At 46.4% G+C, this 20,101-nt stretch overlaps 1 protein-coding gene across 3 annotated transcripts in view; it reads left to right on the forward strand.

Moving 5' to 3' along the window:
• The window catches only part of LOC123754107 (pyruvate dehydrogenase phosphatase regulatory subunit, mitochondrial), a 118,746-nt gene that overhangs the window by 78,557 nt on the left and 20,088 nt on the right, over nt 1–20,101 (forward strand). For all 3 annotated transcript variants that reach the window (XM_045736291.2, XM_045736292.2, XM_069308333.1), the window contains exons 9-14: nt 10,150–10,342; nt 11,190–11,357; nt 12,770–12,936; nt 14,535–14,683; nt 15,166–15,293; nt 17,165–17,334. In XM_045736291.2, the coding sequence (XP_045592247.2) occupies nt 10,150–10,342; nt 11,190–11,357; nt 12,770–12,936; nt 14,535–14,683; nt 15,166–15,293; nt 17,165–17,334 (975 nt within the window). The remainder of the gene's footprint in view (nt 1–10,149; nt 10,343–11,189; nt 11,358–12,769; nt 12,937–14,534; nt 14,684–15,165; nt 15,294–17,164; nt 17,335–20,101) is intronic.

The following is a 20,101-nucleotide window of genomic DNA, read 5'->3' on the forward strand; positions in this document are numbered from 1 at the left end:
TGCCCATACAATCAGTATTAAGTCCCACCTTATTCAATGTATTAATGAAGAGATTAGCATCAGAGACGTATCCTCCAGGGGTCACGACGATCATATATGCTGATGACATTCTTATACAAGGCACTTCTGGGAACAAAATTCAAACTGCTCTTAACATACTTGGTACAGCCTGCCACAAGTTAGGCTTAGTTATAAATGCAGATAAAACCAAATATGAGTATAGGAAACGAAGAAATATAACACTTACTCTAAATGGTGTGGAACTGAGCCGTGTTCAGAAGTACAAGTATCTGGGCATGTATGTTGGATACACATGTGAGAGTAAAAATGCTGAAATAAATCATATCAGCACCTTATGTAAAGCCCATCTGCATCCTCTGAAACCACTGGCTTTTTCTGGTAAAGGTGTTGGGGTACCTATCTTGCGGATGTTATACATAAGTACTGTTCGGTCCCTGATAGACTACGCAGCACCCGTATTGTCTTACACAGGCCAAGGCAGAATTAAAAAAATAGAGCTGATACAGAACGAGGCTATGAGGATTATTCTTGGATGTCAAAGAAATGCAATGATTGAAATAATGAGAATGGAATTAAATTTACAGAGTGTGTGTGATAGAGTCCGTGACATTAGCACTAGAATATCTATTCGTTTCATGCAGAGAAAAGGAGGGGATAAGCTGTTTGAGAGCGTTCAGACCTGCTTGAGTGACGTACACACTTACAGGAAACTGAGGGAGACACGCTACACGAGGGGGATTAGCTCATGACCTCAGGGAATACGACGTACTTGACTGCTGTAAACCCTCTCGACAGTGTAATATGTCTGCTCCCTGGAAAGTACAGAAAATAGAAGTCGAAATTGTACCCCTCAAGGTGAAAAAGATTCATCATGAACCGGGACAATTACGGTGTTTGTATGGAAGCATGATATCTCGGTTACCAAGAGGCAACAGTTTACATGTATATTGCGACGGGTCGGTGGCGGAGGATGGCAGGGCAGGGTGTGGTGTCCTAATAATGGAATATACGGAGTTTGGGACTGTGGACAGGATAATTGAACTCTGGCTTAGTAATTATATATCATCCACACAAGCTGAACTGCAGGCCATTCTGGCGTGTTTGGAGGAAGTACGTCATGACGACAAAAATGTTTTTGTATTTGTCGATAGCCGAGGAGCACTGGAGTCCTTAAACAGTGAAAACTCAGTCTTCATGTCTATAGTTGAGGACTGTAAGAGAAGAATAACTGAGATACAGCTGAAAGGTTATAGTGTGAAATTCATGTGGATTCCATCTCATGTTGGAATAGTGCTCAACGAGGTGGCGGATGACTTGGTCAAACGTGCCACATCAAAACTACAAGTTGACATTGAATGTGAATTCACAATGAGACAAATAAGAAGCAAAATCAGAAATATTCAGGCACAGGCAGGAGTGGAGAGGAGAGAGATAATGTATGAGAGAAGTCAAACCATGCAACACTACATGTATGTGAGTCAAAACACCCATTTCACTTATGGTAAAAGGAGAAATGCTTGGAGTGACTCTGTGTACATGCAGCTCAGGTTAGGGTACAAATATTACTGGGAATATGGGATAGATGTTCATGATAATGACACGAGGTGTAAACTATGTGGTATGTTAAGGTCTCACAAAGTTGGGCAAAGTTTCTTTCACCCCTGAATGCCCCTGTTACCTAGCAGTAAATAGGTACCTGGGTGTTAGTCAGCTGTCACGGGCTGCTTCCTGGGGGTGGAGGCCTGGTCGAGGACCGGGCCGCGGGGACACTAAAGCCCCGAAATCATCTCAAGATAACCTCAAGATAACCTCACACCCTGGCCCATTATGTTCTTGATTGTCCGTTGAATAATGTATATAGAAACACTGAGATAAGGACTGTTCCTGAACAAATAGCCTGGATGTGTCACAACGGAAAGGTTGATGATATTCTTGAGAGATATAAGAATTTTGCACCAAGGCTGTAATATTTTGTTGAATTATCTGCATGTCTCTTGCAAATTGTCTATACAGTATACCTAGGTCATAAAAGTATTTGTGTGTACGTCTGATAACATACTACTTGTGAAGGAGGAAATGTATATGTTTATCTCTCAGAATGTTTGGTAATATGTTTATTGTTTGTGATGTGTGTCTATGGATGTATTAACACGTTGTACTGAACGGGGTGAGAATAGCTTGAGCTACCTCATCCCTTTGTGTGTATTTTACCTCAATAAACTTATTTCAATTTCAATTTCAATTTCAATCAGTTTTGGATGTGAAATTAAGAGATAACTAATTGATCTTTAGGTATTTTTATTTCATGTGTTGTGGGTTTATGCATTAATTGAATGTATAATTGTGTGTATTAATTATCATTCTTGAGTTTTTATTGCACTGCCATTGAGAGTGTTTTCTTCTCTTTGTCAGTTCCATGGTGCATTCAGCTGGGTTTTTGTTCTTATGAATTGCCCCAGCCTCTTGCAGGTGTGGTGGGATCTAGTGCCAGACCTTGGCACATGAACATTGCAGGTTTGTTTGGTCATGGTATCAAAGTCTGTGCATTCATGTATTGTTTAACCCTTCCCCGAGTCTTACTTGTTAGTGTTATGTGGTTTGACGCGGCAAACATGACTCGTGAAACCAAGTGACTTCTTCAGACTTGCTCTGGGCAGGTTATCCTGGGATCCTCCTATGCTTTTATCTAGTCAGCTCTCCTGAGCAGTGTAGGGATGGCATTGCCACTTTGTATCGAGTCTGACACTAGTGTAATTTTGTGGGATTCTATATTTTTTCTTGTACACTGAAGGTCAAACTCAGCATTACTGCTGTCTGGTATAGGGATACTTTTACCCTTCAGCATGTTCTGTGTCTCAGGGCATTCTCACTTAAATATCAGTGGGGAAACTTATTGCAGTGCCATATTGTTTGAATGAAGGTGAAGGAAAGACAACATCTTACCTTCAACAGCAGAAAGTTTCACCTTCACCTTTTCAATTGTCTAACTGGAAAGACGAAGGCCATTTTTGTCTTCCTTCTCTGTGGGTCGATAGCTTCAGGAAGCCACAAAGGGCTCCCACCAGAAATGCTGTGTTGAATGTATTGGAATACCAGTTTCTGGGTGAGTCCCGGTGGCTCCCTGACAACCCTTCCTTTGCCCCCAATATATCAAGGGTGTTTCCATCACCATAACTGAGATTGGAGCAGCTGGCTGACCCCTGGATGCCTCCCTCCTTCCCCCCCCCAAGTAGGAGGGGAGATGGGGGAATGAGCTGGCACTGGTTTCATGATTTTTTTCATCATTTGTTTATATTGTTGGAGGAGATCATTTGGAGGTTTGGAGGCCGCAAATCTCATTTCTAATAAGCAGTGGTCTGTTTTGTCGAGCTGATATTCTGGGTGCTTTTCACAGTGAGTGGCAGACATGATTATGATTCATAGAAATGTTATTATATGTGCCACTGCTCTCTGTGGCTCTATAGAGGGGACCAGGTTCTGGTTCGTCGTCCCCTAGTAGGCCTTAAAGAACCCCTCAACTGGTGGCACATAATAATTTGGCACTATATCAGCATAGTAGCTTCAGGGAGCAACCACGGCTTACCCAGAAATTGCATTTCATTACATTCAATGCTGGTTTTGAATGTAATGTAATTAGAATTAAAGGCGTGGCAAGGACTGTACATATTTTTTAAAGAAACTGATAAATTTTCTGTGGGGAGCCCCTACGGCTCCCTGGAGCTTATCGGGCTAATGTATGTTATGTTAGACCGGGACATTAGCTATGGAGTTTAGACCTACCAGGGACCAGCGCCAGAACCTGGCCCCGTCAGAGAGGTTTCAGGGAGCAATGGCCCTGGAAAACCCCATATGGTTGGGGGTTTTCCTTATCTGCCATCGACCGGAGTTAGGCACCCAGAAAGGTAGGCGTAACAAAACAAACCCCACATGGTAAAAAACTACAACAAAAACCGAACAGAGAGGTAGAAAACTCCCTACAATCCCAAGGAAAACAATCAAACAATCAATTTACTGCCGCGCTGGTCGTCCGCGCAGCCCTCCCCTCCCCGGGAGGGGGAGGGGGGGCCCCGGACCTCACCACGCCGGCTGCTGTCAGTTCGCAAGCTAGTGTCAACCGGGATAGACGCTTCTCTGGCCTCAAATTCCTTGGCGGTGTTTGCCTCGTGTGGCGTTTGTGAGGTGCTGCCTCGTGGGCCCATAGTTCCCCTGGTATTGTTTTGGTGGCCCTCTGCTAGGCCCCCGTGCTTGTACACGTCCCAGGGGTTTTCAGTATTATCATTTACCCGTGTTTTGTTTGGGTTTCTTAACCGGTTAGCAACACCTTGCCCGGGCTTCCCGTAGTTGCTACCCTACGGGCCCTGGAAACCCCTGTCGGGGCTCGGGGACCCATGGATGCGTCTCCCGAGTTCCAGCCTGCCTTGTGCGGGTTTGAAGGTTGCAGTGTGCCCTTGTCTCAGGGTGACAGTCACCTGTTTTGCCTCCGTCATGCTGCCTGTTGGGTCAATGACACCTTTGACCCGGAGTCTTGTGAGTCCTGTTCTCTGCTTGTGCTCAGGTTTTACTCTGAGGATGTTCCTATTAGAGTACAGGCAGCATCAGCGTTGCATGTTAGATTTAGGTTATTGCAACGCGCTAGGTCGGTTTCCCGCCTGGATGCCCCGAGGCTGCCCCGTTTTGGCTTTAGGGACCCTGACCTGGGGGCGTTGGTTGCTATGGCCTTGACTCCTGCCGCGCCCTCTGGTCCTTCCCCTGTGGTTCTTCCTGCACCTCCCCCCTTGTGTCCGGCTCCGAAACGTATGCGGTTTTCGGCCTTGGCACAGGATTTAGTTGGTGGAGAGACTCGGGCTGCTTCGGGGGCTGCCCCATCCGGGTCGGGGACGGAGGCATTTGAGCCGGTTCCTCCTGCCGAGGCTTCTGGGTCCCACCAGCAGGCCCCCTTCTTGTCTGCCTTTCCCTTGGACTCTACCTTTTCTTCAGGGGTAAAGGGTTTGGAGGACAGCTCTGCCCCGGGTCCCGACGTAGGGGATCCTGGGGCTGGGGAGGAGTCGGCCTGGGGGCCTTGGGCCCCCTGTGACCCCGCTTGGGTGCTTTTGCCTTCCCCACGGGGTTTATTGTTGCAGGGGGAGGGGTTTTCTTACCCTCCCTCCCTGTGAGTATGATTTGGGTTCAGCTCCTCCCCGGGTTCGGTTCCGGGCGCCTTTGGGTACCTCGGCTCCGTCTTTACAGGGGTTTGCTACTTCCCGTCTCTCCGCGAAGGTGGCACGGGAAGCTCTTGCTGCATACCTCTTGCGTGACCCGGGTTATGCCGTCCCAATGGATCCGTCCTCGTTTGAGTTCGGTTCTTCTTCCCGTTTTTGGGTGCGTTTGGAGGTTCCGGGGTCTTCCTGGCTAGCAGACTGCCCTTTCTTTTCGTTGGGGGCGTGGCATGGGTTCTGTCGGACCCGCACGCTTGATTGGCGGGAGACTGCTACTTTTATGCAGGTTTACCTGGGGGGCGAGTTTGAGCACCTTAATGCGTGCTTATTCGCTCCTGTGCTTTCTCGGGATGTTGGCCTTTTCCAGCTTCACGTGCAGGTTCCTCAGCTTTCGGCTTCCTTGGTTGCGGAGGAGTTGCGCTCCCGTGGGCATTTGGCTTCGGTCTTGCGTTTCTTTTCCCTTCTCGAGCTCTCTTCTGCTTGGCTCGAGGAGGATGTGGGAGCGTTGAGTGAAGGGCCTTCGTCCGGGGCGCTTTCTTCGGCAGCTAGGGCGTCAGCTGCACTGTTGAAGCTCTTTGCGCCCATCCTGAAGGAAGCGGTGTCTCTGTTTTTTGCTTCTCGCCTCGCGTGCCGTCAGGCTGTGCTCGCCCTCTCTTTGGAATCCGCTTGGGCCCTGGCTCTTAGGTTTTCGTCTCCTTTTTGTCCGTTGCTGTTTGCAGAGTCTGCAGTGTCCCAGTTTTTGCATGCGGCTTCGGCTAGTTGTCATCCTATGGCGGACTTGTTGATTCTCCGGAGCAGTTGTTCTCGGCAGTTTCGGAGGGGTCGTGCCAGGGTTTCGGGTTCCACTGGTCGAGGTGGGCCATTGGTGCCAGTTTCTGAGCCGTTGTTCCCTTCGGGGCCAGCGTCGTCTGGTCGGCGCAGTGATCGCCCTGTTCGACGGTTGGGTTCTCGTAAGGGGCGTCGGCCCTTTCGCGGTTTGCCCCGTTGACGGGGCGATGGGGGGGAGGCTCGCTCTGTTTGCCCACGCTTGGTCCCACGATTTGTGGGCCTTTTCGGTCGTGTCATCCGGCCTGCGGTGGCGTTGGGCGACTCGTCCTCCTTTGGGGGGTTTGGGGCTAACGGGGCAGGTCTCTTCTCCTGCGCTTCGTCAAGTCATCTTGGAGTGGGTGCGCTTGGGCGTGGTCGAAACGACTACGTCCCTCAGGTGGGTTTCCCGCCTGTTTCCAGTGCCGAAACGGGACTGTGCGGATCTGAGGTTCATTCTGGACTTGTCCCGTCTGAACCCCTGGATTCCTTGCCCCTCCTTTCGGATGACTACTCTGTCTCAGGTCCGGCTTCTGTTGGAGCCGGGTGCCTGGATGGTGTCCCTGGACCTCAAGGACGCGCATTGGCACGTTCCTATTCATCCGGGGTTCAGGGACTGGTTAGGCTTCGTGGTAGGGCGTCACGCTTACCGTTTTCGATGCCTACCTTTTGGCCTGAATCTGGCACCTCGCGTTTTCACGCGTCTGACCCGAGTTGTGGTGACCCGTCTGCGTCTTCTAGGGATTCGGGTTTTGGCCTACCTCGATGACTGGCTGGTGTGGACTCCCAGTCGGTCAGCTTGTCTGCTCGCCAGGGATATGGTTCTTTCCCAGCTCGCCAGGTTCGGGTTCCTGGTGAACTGGAGGAAGTCCCATCTGGTTCCATCCCAGGTTCGGACCTGGCTGGGTCTTGTTTGGGATTCTCGGACCGCTTCCTTGTCTCTCCCTCCGGTGGCGTTGCGGCGGCTGCGGGACCACCGTTTGCTGTTTCTGAGGGGGTCCCGGGTCACTCGGCGGTTGCTCGAGCGGTTGTGCGGGAGTCTGAACTTCCCCATGCTAGTCTACTCGCCGGGTCGGGTTTGGCTTCGGTGTCTGTTTTGGTTCCTTCGAGGACATCCTTTCCGCCTCTCTCGCGATCGTTGGGTTCGCCCTCTGGGGGTCTTATGTCGGTTGCTGCGTCACCGACTTCCTCTTCGGGTTTTTCGGGGTTCGGTGCTTTGGCGCCTTCCCGAGCCCTCGCTCGATGTGTTCACGGACGCGTCGTCTCTCGGCTCGGGCTTTGTGACCAGTGCTCACCAGGCAGGCCAGGGACGGTGGGGTCCGTCCTTCCATCGGGCTCACAGCACGGTTCGGGAGTTCGCGGCTGTCTGGTTCGCGCTTCGGAGGATTCGGGTCGCTCGGGGATCGACCATTCGCCTCCATTCGGACTGTTCTCCGGTGGTTCATTGCCTGAACCGCGGGGGTTCTCTTCGGTCCTTGGCTCTTTGGGGTTGGTCCCTTCGAGTGGTTCGTCTGCTGGATTCTCGGGGTTTGGCTCTCCGTGCGGTTCACGTCTGGGGAGTGTCAAACGTTCTGGCGGACGGTCTGTCTCGCTTCCTTCCCCTGTCCACGGAATGGACGGTCGACGACGACTCGTTTTGTTGGATCTGCCAGACGTACGGTCTCCCAGATGTGGACCTCTTCGCGTCGGCGTGGTCCTGGCGTCTCCCTATATATGTGACGCCCTTCCCCGACTGCGAGGCGTTCGCGGTGGATGCCTTTCGGCAGGATTGGTCGAGGTGGGGTTACCTGTACCTCTTTCCTCCGGTCCAGCTGTTGCTTCGGGTTCTGGTTCGGTTAGAGACATTCCCGGGGAGAGTAGTCCTCGTGGCCCCTTGGTGGCCGGCCCAGCCTTGGTTTCCGGTGCTTTTGGCTCGGTGCCCGAACCCGGGACGTTTCCCGCGGCTCCGCCTCTTTCAGCAGGTCGGCCCGATCCGGTACGGGGCTGGTTCGACCTTCTCCTCTGCTCTTCGCGTCTGGTCTTTTTGACGCGGGTGTATCACCATTTCTATGGTGATCAGGTGGCTTCTTTGATGGTGTCCCACCTGAGAGCTTCGTCTAGGCGACAGTATGAAGTTTCCTGGCGTTCCTTTCGCCATTTTCTGGCTCTTCGTAGGTTGTCTTTTCTTTCGGATCGGGTTGTTTTGTCCTTTCTTACTTGGCTTTTTCAGGACTGTCATATGATGCCTAATACTGTCGCCTCGTATCGTGCGGCGCTGGCGGAGCCGCTCAAGCTAGCTTTCGGGGTGGACGTCACATCCGCCCCGTTTCGTAAGCTTTCCCGTGCTATGTTTCACCTCCGGCCTGCTCATGCGCCGCCTGAGCCGTCCTGGTCCTTGGACAGGGTGCTCTCCTATCTTTCCTCTCCTCGGTTTGTGGTGGCCCCTTCGGTTCCTGATTGTTTTTCCAAGGCTTTGTTTTTGTTGGCATTGCCTCTGGGGGCCGGGTAGGGGAGCTTCATGCTCTCCTCCGGCACAGGGGTTTCTGCTCTTTTGGTCCTGGGGGTAGGTTTGTCCGTTTGCAGCCTTCTCCGTCCTTTCTGGCGAAGAACGAGACGGCTGCTTTCCGGAGGGGTCCGTGGGTCATTGATGCTTGGTTGGTTCGGCCGGGGGTGCATCATGTGTTGTGTCCTGTTGCTGCACTTCGCCGTTACCTGCGCGCTTCGGCCGGAGTGGCTGGGGATGCGCTTTGGGTTGATCTGGTTTCCCTCGTTCCCTGTTCCAGGGCTCGGGTCTCCCAGGTTGTCCGCAGGGTTATTAAATCTAGCCAGCCTGCGGTCTATCCTCGCGCCCATGATGATAGGAAGTTTGCGGCTTTGGCTGCCGTGTTTGGTAATATGTCTTGGGCTCATATTCGGGCGCGTGGATTTTGGAAGTCGAACAGGGTCCTGGCCGCCCGTTATTTGGTGAACGTCCCTGCTCCTCGTCGTTCTTGTGTTGCTTTGGGTCGCAGGTTGCAGCCAGTTGTCTCGACTTCGAGTTGAGGAGTTTGTGGCCGCCGCCTCCCGGGTAAGTCCCCTTTTTTCCTTCTCTTTGGGTATGTAGCTCCAGGGAGCCGTAGGGGCTCCCCACAGAAAACCAGCGTTGAATGTAATGAAACGCCATTTTCTGGGTGAGCCCCGGAGGCTCCCTGGATACCCTCCCTCCCATCCGGTCGGCGGGATTTTTCGCGTTGGTTGAAGCCTAGTTTCCGAACTGACGGCAGCCGGCGTGGTGAGGTCCGGGGCCCCCCCCTCCCCCTCCCGGGGAGGGGAGGGCTGCGCGGACGACCGGCGCGGCAGTAAATTGATTGTTTGATTGTTTTCCTTGGGATTGTAGGGAGTTTTCTACCTCTCTGTTCGGTTTTTGTTGTATTTTTTACCATGTGGGGTTTGTTTTGTTACGCCTACCTTTCTGGGTGCCTAACTCCGGTCGATGGCAGATAAGGAAAACCCCCAACCATATGGGGTTTTCCAGGGCCATTGCTCCCTGAAACCTCTCTGAAGGGGCCAGATTCTGGCGCTGGTCCCTGGTAGGTCTGAACTCCATAGCTAATGTCCCGGTCTAACATGACATACATTAGCCCGATAAGCTCCAGGGAGCCTCCGGGGCTCACCCAGAAAATGGCGTTTCATTACATTCAACGCTGGTTTTTTGATGCTGTAGACTTGTTTCTTGAGGTTGACCGACACAACCACATGTAAACACAGATAATATGGCTGCGTAATGTCACATGCAGAGGGGGGAAGGGAGGGTGATTTAGGAGCCAGATATTGCAAGCGAGAAAATAAGTGAAAACACAAGAAATGACAGTGAAGAGGTCAAGAGTGGCTGTAATGTGTTATGATAGTCATCAGTCATCAAAATACATTTACACTACAGTTGCTAATGTATTAGGATATTTGTTTTCCTTTGATGCTGCAGTATGAGCGTCCCCCGCCCCCCTGACCTGCTTCATGCCACCCCCCACCTCCCCCCACATGTGAAAATAGGCAAGATAATGATGATAACTAGAATACTAAACTTTGCCATCAAAATGTAATTTCTGAAGATCAAACTTTTTTTGCCCACTGATCAAAATCTTTGGATTAGTACAACCGTTTGTATTTTCAGCTTGAGAATTATTTTGTGGCTGCTGGGTTAAGAAGTGGCGGGAGCACTGCGGCAGGAGGCATTGGCTCTATGATTGCTAACTGGATTGTAAAGGGAACTCCACCCATGGATGCATATGACCTTGATGTCCTGCGCTTTCTGCCCGCTCATAATAATAGACGATTCTTGTCTGACCGTGTGCGAGAGGTTCCTGGTAAGTGTCTCAAGTCCAGGATTATGGCTTAAATTGTTACAAAAAACCATGTGTTCAATATCTGCTTCGGTATTTGAATATATTTGCCCATTAGACTGTTGGTATTCATGGTTACGGTTATTCATAGTTAGCATTATTACATATTTTCACTCTTTTTCATTGCTTTATTAGAAATATTTTCAGTCAACATGTTCCTTACTGTGATACATAGTAATTTAGTCAATTAATAGCATTAAATATAAATATAACTATTAGACACTAACTGTCAAAGACATGCAGCTAACATTACAAGCCTAGTGACCCAACCGATCCTTGCACAATATGTTCCTCTTGCAGCCTAATTAGTTCGTTGTTAATGTAGCTTGTCTCGGTTATACGCTGAGATAACTCTCAGTGACTCAGTTGAGAGTCCACAGTATTGCTTTGTGAGAGTCCACAGAGCAAATGACTCCCTCACTCGGAGTCTTCCCAATCTTCACAAAACACAAAAAGGCTTGGATATTTGTTTTTGTTTCATTTAACTTTTATACACAAACGTATAATTTTATGAAAACAACTCATCATCATCATCATCATCATCATCATCATCATCATCATCATCATCATCATCATCATCGTCATCATCATTATTGAGAAAAACAATTGTAAGATGGAGGTGACTGGAACAGCGATCAGGATACTCCCATCCACGCACCTTACCCCTGTACCACGACATATTATTATTATTTTGTCCCCTGCACAGGCAGAGGCACCTTTGATGATAGCTGCACTTTAAAGGGTTAAAGTTTCTTTGTTAGCTCACAATAGGTAGGGTTGAAGATATATTAAAACATTTTAAATGTTTCAGGAGTTCATTACAGTATTGCATACCCGTTTGCGGACTTCAAAACGGGACGATGCCTGCGGATGTCTCCAATATTCCCTAAACTGAAGACTGCAGGGGCTGTTTTTGGCCAAGTAATGGGCTATGAACGGCCCAGCTATTTTAAAAGACAAGAAAATACAAATTCAAAAGGTAAGAGTTCAGTTTGGTATGCAGGAGATGTTGTAAGGGTTCATGCTGATTTCCCCATTATTAGTGCGTATAAGTACAAATCATAGTTACAGTCTGTATTAGAATATTGAATCCTCAACTGGAGTACCAGTCAATGCACCCAAATATGAACTTCATACATGAACAAATTCACAAGGGCCATGACGAGGATTCGAACATGCATCCGGGAGCATCCCAGACGCTGCCTTAATCGACTGAGCTACGACACCATAGCTCCCTAAGGCATCTGGGATGCTCCCGGACGCAGGTTCGAATCCTCGTCACGGCCCTTGTGGATTTGTTCATTTGATGCATCACGTTAGTGTGATCTCTGTGTGTCATTCATATGTGAAGTTTATATCTGAGTGGATGTTTTTTATTTATACTTCATTAAAAAATAAACTTACAACCTAAATTTCATAATATGCTTAATGAGATGAACCTTGAATGGAGAACACATCCTTCTCACTGCCTAAAATCAATCATTGTTAAATGATAGTTTGGAATTAAAAATTTTTATTTTTAATAGCCCTGAGATCTAAATGTATAAAAAAAAAGTCTTGAATATTTTACTGTACTGGAATTGACAAAAGTGAATGGCTTTTAAATTAGGAACTAGAATTGTTTGGCAGGATCCAGAACTTAGTCATCTAGAAAAATAGTATAACAATACTTCATAAATTACTCAATCTGAAATTTCCAAAAAGTGAAAAGGAGCCATGTACAGTACTTGAACTTCCTTAGTCTGAACTTCCTTAGACATAACACACACTTTACAAAGGGGCGATGAGTCACAATAACGTGGCTAAATTATGTTGACAATCGACTTGAGAATGGTCCAAGATGGACCACAATCATCTTGAGAATGGTCCAGGATGGACAACAATCATCTTGAGAATGGTCCAGGACGGACCGAAATGTCGTCGTCCCTTCACCTTCTAGTGTGTGGTCTGATCAACTTTACAAAGGGCGCGATTACAATGAGGACAAATGATATAGAAATAATACTATGTTGGTTACTTTACTCATGATACAACATTTCTCATGAAATAAAGGCTGTATTTCAAGATCCTTCAGCAGTTTCCCTTTTCTCTGGCAAATGTGCTGAACATGGTTAATGTTCTCTGCATATTTTCTATTTCAACACTTTCAATAACCTTAAAGGTGGGTGTTAGCATCAAGTCACTTAACAATCTTTGCTTGTTGACCAGACCACACATTAGAAGGTGAAGGGATGACGATGTTTCGGTCCATCCTGGACCAATCACAATTGACTTGAGAATGGTCCAGGATGGACCGAAACGTCGTTGTCCCTTCACCTTCTAGTGTGTGGACTGGTCAACATACTTCAGCCACGTTATTGTGACTCACCGCCTGCAATCTTTGCTTGGCAGATTACGATAATGAGAATGATGCGGAAAATTCTGCACCATTCCAAATGGCATTCACCAACACCTGGACAAAGCCGGATTGGTTTAATTCTGCGGCAGAAGAGTATGCGGCGTGCAGGGAACGTGTTGCAATTTTAGATTATTCGTCTTTTGCAAAGTTCGATGTGTGGGTAAGTGTTATATTTTAAGCTGTACACGCAATTTATACACAGTATTTTAGGATGAAAATTCTGTAATCTTAATTATTATAATATGTGCATAAGAATGATTTTTGAACTTAATCATCCTCCAAATAATAAGTTCAAATGTTAGAGAGTTTGTACTGTTGTTGAGGTAGAACAGAGTCAGCACAACCCACCATTGAAATTGAAATAAGTTTATTGAGGTATAAATACACACACAAAGGGATGACGTAGCTCAAGCTATTCTCAACCCATTCAGCACATGTTCATATATAGACACACATCACAATCAAAATATTACCGAACATTGTATTGTGGAATCAACCAATTATCTCCTTCGTAAAGGGAAGTGAGTATTAGGCATGGATCTTGGCCTTACAAATTCCTCAAGATGAAGGGCATAATGAGCCTCTGGTCTGGGGCCGTAACCTACCCAGGCTGTGAAATACAGACTTCCGATCTATCTACCTGTTGTTGGTTCTGGGGATCAATGTCCTTGCGGCTCGGTCTCTGACCAGGCCTCCTGGTTGGTGGTATGATCAACCAGGCTTCCCCATGTAAATATATTCCCCATTTTTAATCTCTGGATTTTGAAGGTGAAATTGGACAAGTACCTACAGTAAGTGCTAGATCAGTCTTGTTGTAATGAATTTAGGGTCTCTGGGCCACTGTGAGCTTTACTGATTAAGTAATAACCAGAGAAGTCTGGTCCCCAGGCAGCTTAGAGAGTAAAGGATTTCTACACTACCATGGGTAATAATATTTAATTCGTGTGGATCGTCGGAAATTCAAACTCGGACCTCAAAAGGGAGCATCCGTGTCCTGGTTGTTAACACAACAGTCTCCTACTTCTGAGACCCAAGTTTGACTCTTCCCTGATCCATGTGAATGAAATACAGTAACCATGGAGGGTAATGTTAAAGAGTTGATGTAATTTTATATATAAACTGAAACCCAACTTAACTGGATCAATACATTGCTGGCTGATGTTTATATGGGCAAAATCCAGTTATACGTAGGAGAGGGCTACATAATGTTGGTAGTTAGGAAGTAAAGGCGTCCCTCCAAAGAATACCTGATCAACCAGGCTGTGATTCATATGTCAGGCTGTGAGCAGCCACATCTAACGGCTTGGTTGATCACACCACCAACCAGGAGGCCTGGTCGGAGACTGGGCCACTGGGACGTTGATTCCCGGAATCACCAGCAGGTAATCACAAGGAAATCTCCACACCAACACAGCTAACCATGCAACTTCTCATATCATCTCTTTTTATCAGTTCACACATTAATAAGCAGGCGATGAGTCACAATAACGTGGCTGAGAAGTATGTTGACCAATCCACACACTAGAAAATGAAGGGCCGACGACGTTTCATCGACGACAACAATCGACTTGAGAATGGTCCAGGACGGACCGAAATGTCGTTGTCCCTTCATTTTCTAGTGTGTGGATTGGTCAACATTAATAAGCATTCTATTTCGACCATACAGTATTTAGAATGAGAAAAGTGAATATTAAAAATTTTTAATAATATTTATAATATTTGCTCTTGTTTTAATAATTACGGTATGTTAATTTTCAGTCAAAGGGGAATGAAGTTGTTGAAGCGTTGCAGTACCTGTGTAGTAATGATGTTGATATACCCGTTGGTGGTATTATACACACTGGCATGCAGAACGCATACGGAGGCTATGAAAATGACTGCTCTTTGGCACGTATTGCTCACAACCAGTAAGTATACTGACTTAATTCATGTCTTATTATGCAGATGATTTTCAACTTCTATAGTGTGAAATACAAGTTCAAGTATGTTTATTGAGATAAGAAAGAAATACATCTCAAAGGGATAGAGTAGCTTAGGCTATTTCTACCCCCCAGACTAGTGTGACAATTATAACTTTTCGTTAACTATAGCTTGCAAGTGTTAGATCTTAAAATGCAGTCTCCGTAGCGCAGCGGTAAGACACTCGCCTGCCGTTTTGCAAGCGTCTTGCCTTGGGTTCGAATCCTGGCTGGGGAGGATTGACCGGGCACCAATCCTTAACTGTAGCCTCTGTTCACCCAGCAGTGAATGGGTACCTGGTTGTTAAACGCTTCGGCAGGGTCGTATTCCGGGAAAATTAGGATTAAGGACCTGCCCGAAACGCTATGCGTGCTAGTGGCTTTACGAGAATGTAAAACTCTTGTTAATGCATTTTTCATTATCTGTACAGCTACATGATGATAGTACCCACCATCCAGCAGACTCGGTGTGGCACGTGGCTGAAGCGTAATCTTCCAGCTGATGGTTCAGTAGTACTAAGTGATGTTACGTCCATGTTTACTGCCATATGCATTATGGGTAAGCTATTAGGCAGAGTTAGGCATGAAGTATAAATAGGTTTAATTTATTTTTGAAGTTTAAAATGCCTTTAACCATTTATATTTTGTGAGTGTGTAATTTATGTCCGTTCTACAGTACGGAGTCAAACTGAAGCGAATAATCTAATCAGGGCCTAATAACCCTGAACTCTGATAAACCTAATGAGTAATATTAGACATCCTGTTGCTAATGCTTATAGAAATGAATCCCAGAATGCTATATTCTTTTATTTTGTACATTTATGCATTGATTTTTCTGGTGGGCCAAACAGTGGCTCCATCTTGCTAGTTGCATTGAGATAACTGCAGTCATATCAGCCCTTATAAGTCACTATAAGCCTCCCAGGGATCAGAGAGCAGGGAATTCATGATCACCCCATTTCCCCCCATCCCCAGAAAGCCCCTAGAAAGTCTCCAAATATTCCTCAGAAAATCCCCAGATAACCCTCAGAAAATCCCCAGATAGCCCCAGAAAGTCCCCAGTTAGCCCCCAGAAAGTACCCAGAAAGTACCCAGAAAGTCCTCAAAGTCCCCAGATGGCCCCAAGAAAGTCCCCAGAAAGTCCTCATAAAGTCCCCAGATAGCCCCAAGAAAGTTCCCAGATAGCCCCAAGAAAGAAGCAAAAGAAACAAACAACAGACAGGGTCAAAAGAAAGGTTATAAAACCTGAAACAATCCAGCCAGTAGTTGGGTCACACTCTCCAAGACACCAAGGCCCACCAGCAGAGGGCAGCACCACTGGACCTGCTGGCCTCCATATGAGCAAACCCTCAGTCAGTCATCTGATGTTACCTTCTGCTCACCACCCAATTGAATTGCAAAGTTCTTAAGAGTCCCCTTATTTGTAGGAGATAAGTATTGGCCATCCTTTAGCCTCTGTTCTGTGGGGTGGGGGGTGGGAGGTCCGTTTGCTTGTGTACCGTTCCGGTCTTTAGTATTTGCTTCACGTGCTTGTGTTTATGAGCCTCGCTTGTTTTGTGTGTGGACTTTGGCTACAGTTGACCACAAGCTGCATGTGTTTAGAGCTGCTCTTCCCTGGAGCTGCTCGATGATGTTGCCCCCCTGCACTGACTGGCTTACTTCACTAATGTGTTCGGGTGTTTGTCCCTTAGAGGCTATCCTTCTGTGGAAAGTGTCTTACCCTGAGTATTGCAAAAATCTTTGACTCCTCTGCAAGGCTCTGGGGATGGGGGTGTTCTGGTTTTGATCAATTAGTGGGGTGCAGTATGGGTTGCATGCTTGTCCACACGCCGCACCCCTGACGACGTCCGTATCAAAGTTTTTCTCGTGGGCTACGTTCGTGTCATTTGCTTTCCGTGAATGTCCCAAGTGCCTGAGTGTCCTGCTTGATCTTTATCTTCAAGCTATGGTAAACCCTGTGGATCTTTGGTGTGGATTATCAATAATCAGCTCACTACACTCGCTTCTGGCGAGTTTGAGGGATGCCCATTGACTTTCCTACATGCTGGTGGTCATTTGTACCGTCTCTGCTATGCCACTTGTCGAGTGGATATCAACCGTCTTTGCTATGCCACGTGTCGAGTAGGTATCACTCTTTGCCCCGAGGCCTGCAACACTTGGGTTCTCTGAGACTAACAGCATAAGATAGCTTGTTGTTTATGTTGCTAGAAATGAATCTCATTTTACATTTATCTCTGAAACAGATGTATATAAGTAGGGTTCGTCCCATTATGTGATGAATGTCTGCCTTATCCTACCACCAGTTGGATAACTTTATTAAAACTAGACTTGGGTCATTTTTTTCAGAGATTCAGATTATCTTATGTTGAAAATATTATCATTGCAAATTAATATTAGTCCACTGTATATTAGTAATGGTTATTCTTGCAGGTCCGTTGGCAAAGAATGTCTTGTCAGAGTTGACAGATGTGGACCTCTCAACCAAAGCCTTTCCATTTTTCTCATTCAAGGAGATAGACGTGGGTCTTGCCAATGGTATTCGTGCAATGAACATTACCCACACAGGAGAGCTTGGATGGGTATTATATATACCTAATGAGGTACGAGTTAGAATAACTTTTTAACTTTAGTGTAACATCACAGTACATCCTCCCCTTCCCTCCACCACCAGTACATCCTCCCCTTCCCTCCACCACCAGTAGCAACAGGATCGCGTGGCATCACAAATCACAATGACACAATTTCATCACAATCAAACCCTATAACACCAAACTTGATCCAATTAACAACTAAAAGAATGACATTACCACTAGTGTGGCTTTGTGTTAGTCACTATGCACACGAACGCATGCCCCTGGACACAAAAGGTCACCTGAGGACCACATAAAGAACCTTGGGTGAGGAGCCTATGCAACACTTTTTCAATTTCAGAATCACTTTTAATCATGTGGATGGTGAAATTTTAAAGAAATTGTTCGCAATCTTTGTGACACCAAAATTGAATATGCAGCATTTGCATGATGGCCATATCTCAATAAACTGGAAATTTGCAAAGATGTGCAACTGAATGGTTTCTGGAACTAAAAAACAACGGCTGTGAGGAGAGAGATTAGTGCTAAATATGCAAAGCTAGAAGATAGAGGCAATTTGCACACACACAACTGAATCATTATGGGGTGATTGAAATAGTGTGTAATTGTTAAGTAGGTCACTATGTTGAAAAATATAGAGGAGGATTGTTTTGGAGATAGTGTAGTGTTTTCTCCAAGGCATACTTTTAATGATGGTTTCAAAGCTTTTCTCAAATACTGTACTGTGGTAATTACCTAAGTGTAATTACCTAAGTGTAGTTACAGGATGAGAGCTACGCTCGTGGTGTCCCGTCTTCCCAGCACTCTTTGTCATATAACGCTTTGAAACTACTGACGGTCTTGGCCTCCACCACCTTCTCACTTAACTTGTTCCAACCGTCTACCACTCTATTTGCGAAGGTGAATTTTCTTATATTTCTTCGGCATCTGTGTTTAGCTAGTTTAAATCTATGACCTCTTGTTCTTGAAGTGCCAGGTCTCAGGAAATCTTCCCTGTCGATTTTATCAATTCCTGTTACTATTTTGTATGTAGTGATCATATCACCTCTTTTTCTACTGTCTTCTAGTTTTGGCATGTTTAATGCTTCCAACCTCTCCTCGTAGCTCTTGCCCTTCAGTTCTGGGAGCCACTTCGTAGCATGTCTTTGCACCTTTTCCAGTTTGTTGATGTGCTTCTTAAGATATGGGCACCACACAACAACTGCATATTCTAGCTTTGGCCTAACAAAAGTCATGAACAATTTCTTTAGTATATCGCCATCCATGTATTTAAATGCAATTCTGAAGTTAGAAAGCATCGCATAGGCTCCTTGCACAATATTCTTTGTGGTCCTCAGGTCATAGTTTTCTATCTAGAACCACCCCTAGGTCTCTTTCTTTATCAGAATTCTTTAAAGATTTCTCACATAATATATAGGTTGTATGGGGTTCATGTTCTCCTATTCCACATTCCATAACATGACATTTATTAACATTAAATTCCATTTGCCAGGTGGTGCTCCATATACTTATTTTGTCCAGGTCTTCTTGAAGGGCATGACAATCATCTAAATTTCTTATCCTTCCTATTATCTTAGCATCATCAGCAAACATGTTCATATAATTCTGTATACCAACTGGTAGATCATTTATGTACACAATAAACATCACTGGTGCAAGAACTGAACCCTGTGGTACTCCACTTGTTACATTTCTCCATTCCGATACATTGCCTCTGATTACTGCCCTCATTTTTCTATCAGTCAGAAAATTTTTCATCCATGATAGAAGCTTACCTGTCACCCCTCCAATATTTTCCAGTTTCCAGAACAACCTCTTATGTGGAACTCTGTCGAAAGCCTTTTTTAGGTCCAGATAGATGCAGTCAACCCAACCATCTCTTTCCTGTAATATCTCTGTGGCTCGATCATAGAAACTGAGTAAATTCGATACACAGGATCTTCCAGATCGAAAACCATACTGTCTGTCTGTTATCAAACGTTACATGTCTGCACCACATTATTCTCAGACAAATGGCCTCATTAAAGCTCACATCAAAACAGCAAAACTTCTGATGATAATTACAATTCAAAATGGCTATTATGAGAAAATAAATTCTAGGACTTGTCAAGATTTGCAAAAAGTTTCACCCAAAATGAAAATGACATCAAATAAGTGATTCGCAGCAAGTCGTCATTAAGCAGAAAGTCAATCAGTACTACAACTGTGCTTTTAGTTCTTTTCTGTCATATGATATTAGCACATCTCTGTGTGTTCAGTATCATGTCCCAAATCGCTGGATTAAGATCAATGTAGTTGTCGGTATTGGCCGACACTGTGAATACCTTGTCATATTTCATCATTTTGTTCACTCTAACCTCTTTTCTGGGGGGAGCCCCGTCGGCTCCCCGGAGCTATCCCAGGCTGATATGCTAATGTCAGACTTTGGCATCAGTCATGTGTATGGAGTTCTTAGGCCTACCGGGGACCACGGCCAGAACCGGGCCCTCTCAGAGAGGCAAGGGGAGCAATGGCCTATAGAAGCCCCCGTGTGGTTGGAAGCATTCTATGTCTGTCATCGACCGGAACAGGCACCCAGAAAGGTAAGCGCCTCAAAACAAACCCCTATTCTGGTTAAAATTGCTACCAAAAACCGAACTAGTGGATAGAACTCCCCAACCGAAAACAAGCAAACTAGTGTGACGTCACACACCGCCGCGCCGCTGTCTGCGCAGCTCCCCCCTCCCCGGGAGGGGGAAGGGGGAGCCCCAGACCCCCCGCGCCGGCTACCCACACC

This window comes from Procambarus clarkii, chromosome 6, assembly GCF_040958095.1.
Source record: "Procambarus clarkii isolate CNS0578487 chromosome 6, FALCON_Pclarkii_2.0, whole genome shotgun sequence".
Taxonomy (NCBI): domain Eukaryota; kingdom Metazoa; phylum Arthropoda; class Malacostraca; order Decapoda; family Cambaridae; genus Procambarus; species Procambarus clarkii.